General features: G+C 52.5%; 1 protein-coding gene across 1 annotated transcript; it reads left to right on the top strand.

The window, feature by feature from the left end:
• Positions 1 to 6,514: 6,514 nt before the first annotated feature.
• On the top strand, positions 6,515 to 8,693 carry LOC102426269 (sialic acid-binding Ig-like lectin 10). Its single transcript, XM_023748317.1, has 6 exons — positions 6,515 to 6,962; positions 7,082 to 7,380; positions 7,488 to 7,563; positions 7,654 to 7,938; positions 8,388 to 8,520; positions 8,657 to 8,693. The coding sequence occupies exons 1-6, from the start codon at positions 6,515 to 6,517 to the stop codon at positions 8,691 to 8,693; spliced, it is 1,278 nt and encodes a 425-aa protein (XP_023604085.1).
• The last annotated feature ends 1,191 nt before the right edge of the window (positions 8,694 to 9,884 follow it).

The following is a 9,884-nucleotide window of genomic DNA, read 5'->3' as shown; positions in this document are numbered from 1 at the left end:
ACCTGGCCGATCTCGTCTTCAGGGGAAACGGCACAGATGGGAGAGGCCCTGGAGTCTCCCCACGCCCCCCCTCTCCAGCCTCCTACAATTTGGGCCCCAAAATGATCTCTACTTACCCCGGAAGTGACCCTGTCCCTTCCCAGCTCAGAACTCACCATGGCATCCTCATCCCTCAGTGCATTTCCGGTGCGTGAGCCGGCAATGATCAGGCCTATCGTGTCTGCACCTCTGCATAATGCCGCACACAAAGTGCTTGGACTTGTGCATATTTCCTCCAGCTAGAATGAAGATACAGCCTTCAGTATATAGTATTCAATCAAATCTCCAAAAGGCATAGCATTCAAGTGAGAGAAAATTGGCGCTAAAATAAAGGCTATACTAGACCTGTCTTTAAAAAAGAGGCTGATAATAAAAGAGCTGTAAAAATATTGGCACAATACACAAGTAACTTGACTGCCTTCAAGAAAAAGAACCAGTGTTCTTTAAAGAAACACAACAAAACCAAGCAGTCAACCACCTAAAACTGACAATGTCCACCATCCAGTGAAAAATTACTAGACACATGAAGAAATATGAGCCTGCAACACTTCGTAAGAGAAAAACTTTTACTAGATGATGCTCAGACATGACAGAAATGGACTTAACAGGCAGAGACATTAAAATACTTCTTACAAATATGTCCTATATATTCAAGGATATGAAGAAAAACATTACCACAATAAGAAAAAAATAAAAAGATTAAAAACTAAAACACTGTAACTTCTAGAGAAGAAAAGACATTAATCAGAAATGCAAATGGTAATTTTTTTTTCTTTTTAAAAATTGTTCTGGCTTGGCTTCATGGGGCTTGCACATGTCACTAGTTATTTTGCAAACAACTCAACCTTGAACCCTTTCTCTGCCAGGCTGTTTCCTGCCTAAAATCCTGATGTACACATTTTAGCCATCACAGTCTTCTTAATGTCCAATTTTTGACTCTTCAGTCAGTGAAATTTCAGTCTGTGTGTGTGTGTGTGTGTGTGTGTGTGTGTGTCATTGAAAACTACCTTCTAGCAGAACAATGGGGTGATTATAAATCTCATCTTGTGTTTTTTATCCTCTCAAGGATCATGGATATTCCCTGTTTGTGTTTCATGTGTAAAATTACGTTTCCTGCCCAGTCAGTGTGGCTCAGTGGTTGAGTGTTGACCCATGAACCAAGAGGTTGACTGGGTTCGATTCCCAGTCAGGGCACATGCCTAGTTTGTGGGCTGGATCCCCAGTTGGGGGCGTGCAGGAGGCAGCCAATCAGTGATGGATAATGTTTTTTTTCTTTTTCACTCCCAGTTCTGAAGCTGAAAAGTTCAAGATCCAGGCACGGGCGGATTAGGTGTCTGAGAAGGGCCCAATGTGTGGTTCGTAGGCAACGTGTTCTCAACGTGTCCTTACATGGAGAAGGCGTGAGGAGGCTCTCTGAGGTCCCTTTCATAAGGGCACTAAATTCATTCATGCGAGCTCCACCTCATGACCTAATTAGCTCTGAAGGCCCCACCTCCAAAGGCCCTCATGTTAGGGTTAGAGCAGTGGTTCTCAACCTTGGCTGCACATTAGAATCACCTGGGAATCTTTTTAAAATCCTGATTTCTGGGTCTCATGCTCCGGAAATTCTGTTTCTTTGTTACTAATGTTGAGGCCTCACCCCATAACAAACAAACAGAATTTCCAGAGGATGAGGCCCAGAAATCAGGATTTTAAAAAGATTCCCAGGTGATTCTCATGTGCAGCCAAGGTTGAGAACCACTGGGGTAGAGCTTCAACATATGGATGTGTGTGTGTGTATGCGCATCGGGGGGAGGGGGAGTGGCACAACGTTCAGTCCATAGCAGCAACTGACACTGTAGCTGGTCCATAAATCAGCAGTCATTCCTGTAACCCTAGAAAGAGGGGTGTTTGCCCCTTTTGCGGCTTTGACAAGTTCTTGCTTGTGTCTGAGACGTGACTGGAGTAGTCTTGTTCCACCACAGTCTGGTGTGACATCCTGTTGATATGGTTCACGTTCAATAGGAGAACAGCGGGGCTGGCTGTGGGTGTTGGCAGGGGCTGCGTTAGTCTTCCTGAAGGGGCAATTTTGTAAAGTAATGGAGTAAAATGTTAGGAGGTTGGAGAAGTCAAACAGGGATCAGGTCCCAGGCATCCTTAGGTTGTAACAAAATAATTGGTATAGCCCTAACCCAGCGGTTCTCAACCTGTGGGTCGCGACCCCTTTGGGGGTGGAACGACCCTTTCACAGGGGTCGCCTAAGACCATCAGAAAACACATATATAATTACATATTGTTTTTGTGATGAATCACTATGCTTTAATTATGTTCAATTTGAAACAATGAAAAGACATCCTGCATATCAGATATTTACGTGACGATTCATAACAGTAGCAAAATTGCAGTTATGAAGTAGCAACGAAAATAATTTTATGGTTGGGGGTCACCACAACATGAGGGACTGTATTAAAGGGTCACGGCATTAAGAAGGTTGAGAACCACTGCCCTAACCGGTTTGGCTCAGTGGATAGAGCATTAACCCGTGGACAGAAGGGTCACAGGTTCGATTCTGATCAGGGGCATGTACCTTGTTTGTGGGCTCCATCCCCAATAGGGAGCTTGCAGGAGGCAGCTGATCAATGTTTCTAACTCTCTATTCCTCTCCCTTCCTCTCTGTAAAACCAATAAAAAATATATATTTTTTACAATTGGTATTTACTTTTGGAAAAAAGAATACTTCACACTGAGTGTCAACATCTACCAGTAATTAGCAATTATAATTGATCACAAAGTAGGGAACTTGCAAATGTTTTCCTTTACTGGAAATTAGAGTGAACCAGGTTATTCTCCTACAGTCCTTGACTCACCTCCTCGCCTTGTAATAGTTGTTTTGAGGAGAAAATGTGAAGGCCCAGCCAGATTACATGACCCCCATGCTGATTACATGACCCCCCCCCAACCAAGACAAAGAAAAGATGTGACCTGAAAGGCCCCACATGCTATTGGCTGTGACTCCCCCAAAACCATATGTTGAAACCTAACCCTCATCCTATATAATAAAGATGTAATATGCAATTGGTCATTAGGGTTTCCGGGAAAGATGCGCAGCAAGCTATAAGCGGGTGGTGGAGAGCTACAGGAGGGGGCAGGGAAGCAAGCAATGAGGGGGGGGAGGGGGAGGGAGCGGGGGAGCTACAGGAGGACGGGGGCAGCAGGCAGAGAGCTACAGGAGGGGCTGCAGTGAGCTGCTGGCACACAGATTGGTGTGCAGGGCTACTAGTCTATAATAAACAGTGTAATATGCAAATCGACCAAATGGCTGAACAGCAGAACAATCATCCAGACGACCACTCTATGACATGCACTGGCACCAGACCAGCCAAGGCAGGTGGAATGCGATTGGTCGGGGGGCCGCCGTCGCCCCACAATCGCCCCGCAGAGGGAGGCCAAGGCCACTGGTCAGCAGGGCAATCAATCAGGGGGCTCTGTGATCGCCCCACAGAAGGAGGCCCAGGCCACCCTCTGTGGGGTGATCGATGGGGGGGCTCCACAGAACAGACCGGGCAACGAGGGGGGGGTGTCAGACTCAGGCAGCGCCAGGCCAAGGTGGGTGCTGGTGGGGGGTGGAGCCTCGAGGCAGCTGGGGCCCGGAGGCAGCCAGAGCTCTGAGGCAGCCAGGGCTGTGAAGACCTACCCTTGCACAAATTTAATGCATGAGGCCTCTAGTTGTTTTAATATTAGGAGGTAGGGCCTTTGGGAGGTGACTATGTCATGAGGGTGAAGCCTTCAAGAATGGTGACCCTGTACGAGCCGGTTTGGCTCAGTGGATAGAGCTTCAGCCTGGGGACTGAAGGGTCCCAGGTTTGACTCAGGTCAAGGGCACATGCCTGGGTTGTGGGCTCGATCCCCAGTAGGGGGTGTGCAAGAGGTGACGGATCAATGATTCCCATCATCGATGTTTCTCTCCTTCTCTCTTCCTCTCTGAAATCAATAAAAAATATATATTTTAAAAAGAATGGTGGCCCTGTTTAAGAGACCCCGCAGAGATCTTCTGCCCCCTCCACCAGGTGAGGACGGAATCTATGAAGCAGGGGGTGGGCTCTCACAGACACGAACCTGCCCACGCCTTAATCTCGGGCTTCCAGCCTCCGGGACTGAGAGAAATGAATGTTTGCTGGTTGAGCCACCCGGTCCGTGGTGTTCTGTGAGAGCAGCCCCGAGGTCCTCAGACACCACAGGGACACGTGGGGGCTGTTTTTTTAAGTAGACACATCACATGGTGAGCGCATCGGGTGGCTGTGGTTTTAGAACGATGCTTTGAGAGTGGGATGATACGGAAATGTTTTACATTTGGCGGCGGGTGGGCCTGCAGGGGGCCAAGTCAGGTGGTGGTGGTGACAGTGTCTGAGCTGAGAGGCTGCCCCTGGCAGAGACCCGGTCCCATCGAGGTGCAATAAAAGGGGCCCAGCCATCATTTGTAGGTGCAATGAGAATGAATGCAGCATTTTTGGAAGAGCAAAATTTGCAAACGTGTCCAGGCCTGGGAAAGTACTCCCTGCTGAGCTGCAACTCTCCAGGGCTGTGTTCCCCAGATCCTTGGGCCTGGGGTTCCCCCGGAGGGGGGGGGCGGGGGAGGCCAGGTGTCAATGTGTGTGGGTGACATGCAGCGCTCCCTGGGGACAGCACAGGACACCTTCCTGAGTTCACTGGGAAGAAGGGACTCCTCCATCCCCAGGCCCTTCCCGGACATTCATCCCAGCGTGGGGGTCTAGAGCAGTGGTTCTCAACCTTCCTAATGCCGCGACCCTTTAATACAGTTTCTCATGTTGTGGTGACCCCCAACCATAAAATTATTTCCGTTGCTACTTCATAACTGCAATTTTGCTACTGTGATGAATCATCATGTAGATATCTGATATGCAGGATGTCTTTCCATTGTTACAGATTGAACATAATGAAAGCCTAGGGATTCATCACAAAAACAATACGTAATTATATATGTGTTTTCCGAGGGTCTTAGGCAACCCCTGTGAAAGGGTCGTTCCACCCCCAAAGGGGTCGCGGCCTGCAGGTTGAGAACCGCTGGTCTAGAGGGGACACTTACGAACATGTTAGTACTTGGCTGTTTCTTTCTTTCTTTTTTTTTACCAATTTTTTTTTTTTTTTTACCAAACGTGGTCCCCTCGAGGCCAGACAGGGTGTCTGATTTGCCTGCATGTCGCCCGTATGGCGCGTGGCACCCGCCACACCCGAGGGCCCAGGGCGTGAGGTTGAGCGGACACACACAGTGTCCCTACACAACCCAAACAGACTCATTTGAAGAAGAGGAGCTGGGACAGGGAGACAACATGTCGGGGAGTCTATCCCACTCCTTTCACACCTCCCATGCCCTTTACGCGGCCTGCGCCTCCCTCCCACCCCCAGCCTCACCTCTGGGTGCAGGTGTCCTTGTCACAACAGGTGTTACGTCGGTGTCACCCGATGGCATGACAGAAGAAGAGGAGGAGATGGGAAGAGGACTCAGGTCTGGTGGGTGGGTGTTCCTGGGGGACCAGGGTCAGTGAGCCCCAACCCATGAAAGATGACGGGGTGCCCCTGAGACCAGCCTGCACTTGCCAGATTTAGCAAATACAAACATGCCTGGCTGCTGTGGCTCAGTGGTTGAGCGTTGACCTATAAACCAGGAGGTCATGGTTTGATTCCGGTCAAGGGCACATGCCCAGGTTGCAGGCTGGATCCCCAGTAGGGGGCGTGCAGGAGGCAGCCGATCAATGATTCTCCCTCATCATGCATGTTTCTGTCTCTCCCTCTCCCTTCCTCTCTGAGATCAATAAAAAATATATTTAAAAAACAGAAGGCCACCCACTTCAATTAGAATTTCAGACATAAACAACGTGTCATTTTAGTATAAGTATGTCCCAGGCAATGTTTGGGACATACTTATACTCAACAAAGGGATTCCTTGTTTATCTGAAAGTGAAATTCACTGGGCACCTTGAATGTTAGCTGCCAAGAAGGGCCCTGCTCCCCACCCCCATGAGCCTACCTTCCCCTGCACGCTGACCCCCCCCCCCCCAAGAAGGGCCCACTGTGAGCTTTCACTTCTGCTTGGGCAATGACCTGAGCCCAGCAGGGGAGCCCCCATCTTCCACCCACCCACAGCCAGGCCAGGCTCCGGGACTGGACACATGCCCCCCACGTCCTCCCACAGAGGTGACCCCGAGAAGGACCAGCTGAGCCAGCCCAGCACCAGGCCGCCGCCCGCCCACCAGGAAGCACAGACAGAGCGTCCAGTGGGCCAGATGGGGTGGCGAGTGGGGAGAAGGGGAGATCCCCGTGGGCTCAGAGGAGAAGCTCATTTCATGCATCAGTCCCCAAGGCCCCACTTCCGCCTGCCTGCCCCGGGGCTTCCTCTTCTGTCCCTGCCCGTCTCAGTCAGAGCGTCGCCGGGGGATGAGCCTGTCCAGGGGCCGGGCTCAGTGTCTCCGGGTCAGACATGCTCCTGCCACTGCTCTTCGGGGTGCTGTGGGGCGGTGAGGGGGCCGAGGGCTGGGGCCTCCAAAAGGCGCAGGATCCGGATAAAGAATACCGGCTGTCGGTGGAGAGTGTGGTGAAGGTACAGCGGGGCCTGTGTGTGTGGGTGCCCTGCTCCTTCTCCTACCCTCGGGAGGGCAACACCAAGGGTGACCCAGTTCTAGGCTACTGGTTCAGAGACGGAACCGATACCCTCAGAGGTTCTCCTGTGGCCACAAACGACCAGTCCCGGATGGTGTATTGGGGGGCCAGGGGCCGCTTCCAGCTCCTGGGCAGCCCCCGGGATGGCGGCTGCTCCTTGCTGCTCACCGAGGCCCGGATGGAAGACAGAGGGTTTTATTTCTTTCGGGTCGAGGGAGGCACCCTGCGATATAGCTTCATGAACAATAAGTTCTTTCTGGATGTGACAGGTATGGAGCTGGCTGGGAGGGGGTGGGAACTCCCCCTGCACCCTCCCCCTGCCTCGTGCTGGGAGGGCCGTGGGGCATGGGCCAGGGGGCGCTCCCTGAAGTGCCCGCTCTCCTCCCAGCCCCGACACAGGAGCCAGCCGTCTACGTCCCCGAGACCCTGGAGCCTGGGCGCCAGGCGACAGCCGTCTGTGCGTTTCAGTTTCACTCGGAACACTGTCCAGCCCCTACTCTCTCCTGGAGGGGGGCCGCCCTCGCCCCCCAAGAAATCGGCGAGACAACGGCCTACGTCTCAGTTCTCACCCTCACGCCCAGACGGCAGGACCACGACACCAACCTCACCTGCCGGGCGAGCTTCTCCAGAGAGGGCTCGAGCTTCTCCAGAGAGGGCCCGAGCTTCGAACGCAGCGTCCGGCTGAATGTGGCCTGTGAGTCCGGTGGGGGGCATCGTGGTGGCCAGCAGGCCCGGTGGGTGGGGAGGTGGGGACGTGGTGGCCCTGGGTGGCTCTGGGGGTGGGGTCCACGGAGCACGAAGGCGAATTCATTTGCCGCGCTCGGAACCCGCTGGGCGCCCTCAGCGTCTCGCTGAGCCTCTCTGTGCACTGTGAGTGGCAGATGGGGCACCTGGGGGCAGGACCCCGGGGTCCGGGGGGAGGACAGAGGCACCTCAGACCCGTCCCCTCGCTCCCCACAGACCCCCCGCAGCTGCTGGGACCCTCCTGCTCCTGGGAGGACCAGGCTCTGCACTGCAGCTGCTCCTCCAGGGACCCGATGGCGCCCTCCCTGCGCTGGCGGCTGGGGGCGGGGCTGCTGGAGGGGAACCATGGCAACGCGTCTCACGCGGTCACCTCCAGCTCAGAGGGGCCCTGGACCAACAGCTCCCTGCGCCTCAATGAGGGGCTCAGGGAGGGAGTCAGACTCAGCTGCGAGGCCCGGAATGTGCACGGGGCCCAGAGCGCCTCTGTCCTGCTGCTGCCAGGTCAGGGCCTGCTGGGGGCAGAGGCCATGGAGGAAGGAGTGGGTCAGAGAGAGGGTGGGGCTGGGGGTGGGGGCTGCGCTTGGACAGGGGGGATTGCTAGGACAGGACCTGCATCTCCTGAACAGAACCGACAGCGGGTTCTGGGAGGAGGGGGAAGAGGAGAGACTAGTCCTGGGAGTGGGTGGTGTCACCTGAGCTGGTGCTGGAGGAACAAGCCCTGAGCCCCTCCAGCCTCAGCACCAGGGCTCCTGGAGCTGCCCCATGTGGGGCTGGAGGCCGAGGGGAGTTCACCTGCCGGATCAGCACCCGCTGGGCTCCCAGCACGTCTCCTTCAGCCTCTCTGTGCAGAGTGAGGTGCAGGACAGGTGTGGGGCGGACGCCAGGTCAGGTGTTGGGCTGTGGGTGGACTGACACCTGGACAACACGTCACCCTTCTCCCGCGTCCCCAGGCAGCCCTCCCTGCAGATGTGTGACTGAGCAGCAGCAGGGCTCCTGGCCCCTGGTCTTCACCCTGATCAGAGGGGCCCTCATGGGGGCTGGCTTCCTCCTCACCTACGTCCTCACCTGGCTCTACTACACCAGGTGAGCAGGCCTGTCTCTCCCGGGGAAGGTCAGGGATTGGCCCTGAGGTCCAGGTGGGGCCGAGCTGTCAGGCTCTGCCTGGAGTTAGAGTGAAAGTGGCCGAGTCTCTGAGCCGACACCTGTGTGGGCCCCGCAGGTGTGGAGGCCCCCGGAACAGGAGGCAGAGCTCCTGATGGATCCTCCCTTCCTCTCAAGATGGGACTGAGGTGTGGACACCAGGCTAGAGGGACCGTCCTGGGATGTCAATGTCACCTTCTCCCTGGAAACTCTTTTTTAAAAGTTTTATTAAATCTTTATTGTTCAGATTATTACAGTTGTTCCTCTTTTTCCCCCCATAGCTTTTCTCCACTCGGTTCCCACCCCACCCTCTGCCCTTACCCTCCTCCCCTGCACTGTCCTCATCCATAGGTGCACGATTTTTGTCCAGTCTCATCCCGCACCCCCACACCCCTTCCCCCGCCCCGAAGAATACTCAGTCCACTTCCTTTTTATGCCCCTGATTGTATTATATTCACCAGTTTATTCTGTTCATTCGATTATTTATTCACTTGATTTTTAGATTCACTTGTTGATAGATGTGTATTTATTGTTCATAATTTGTATCTTTACCTTTTTCTTCTTCTTCCTCTTCTTAAAGGATACCTTTCAGCATTTCATATAATACTGGTTTGGTGGTGATAAACTCCTTTAACTTTTTCTTATCTGTGCAGCTCTTTATCTGACCTTCAATTTTGAATGATAGCTTTGCTGGGTACAGTAATCTTGGTTGTAGGTTTTTGCTATTCATCACTTTGAATATTTCTTGCCAGTCCCTTCTGGCCTGCATAGTTTCTGTTGAGAAATCAGCTGACAGTCGTATGGGTACTCCCTTGTAGGTAACTGAGTTTCTTTCTCTTGCTGCTTTTAAGATTCTCTCTTTGTCTTTTGCTCTTGGCATTTTAATTATGATGTGTCTTGGTGTGGTCCACTTTGGGTACCTTTTGTTTGGGGTTCTTTGTGCTTCCTGGACTTGTAAGTCTATTTCTTACACCATGTAGGGCAAGTTTTCTGTCATTATTTCTTCAAATAGGTTTTCAATATCTTGCTCTCTCTCTTCTTCTGGCACCTCTATAATTCGGATGTTGGTACGCTTGAAGTTGTCCCAGAGGCTCCCTACACTATCTTCATATTTTTGGATTCTTTTTTCTTTTTGTTTTTCCACTTGGGTGTTTTTTTCTTCTTTGTATTTCAAATCTTTGACTTGATTCTTGCAATACTCTAGTCTGCTGTTAGAACTCTGTATAATATTCAGAGTGAGGACCAGGGGCCAGTATTTATTTCAGTCAGTGTATGCTTAATTTCTAGTTGGTCCTTTTTCATAACCT

This window comes from Myotis lucifugus, unplaced genomic scaffold (genome assembly GCF_000147115.1).
Source record: "Myotis lucifugus unplaced genomic scaffold, Myoluc2.0 scaffold_1267, whole genome shotgun sequence".
NCBI lineage: Eukaryota > Metazoa > Chordata > Mammalia > Chiroptera > Vespertilionidae > Myotis > Myotis lucifugus.
This window is presented reverse-complemented; position numbering and strand designations above follow the sequence as displayed.

Bases quoted from the DNA above. Each gene is read 5' to 3' on its own strand.
- LOC102426269 (XM_023748317.1), top strand. From the start codon at position 6,515: ATGCTCCTGCCACTGCTCTTCGGGGTGCTGTGGGGCGGTGAGGGGGCC. The intron at 6,963-7,081 runs GTATGGAGCTGG...CTCTCCTCCCAG, and splicing joins GTTCTTTCTGGATGTGACAG to CCCCGACACAGGAGCCAGCC. The intron at 7,381-7,487 runs GTGGCCTGTGAG...GGGTCCACGGAG, and splicing joins AACGCAGCGTCCGGCTGAAT to CACGAAGGCGAATTCATTTG.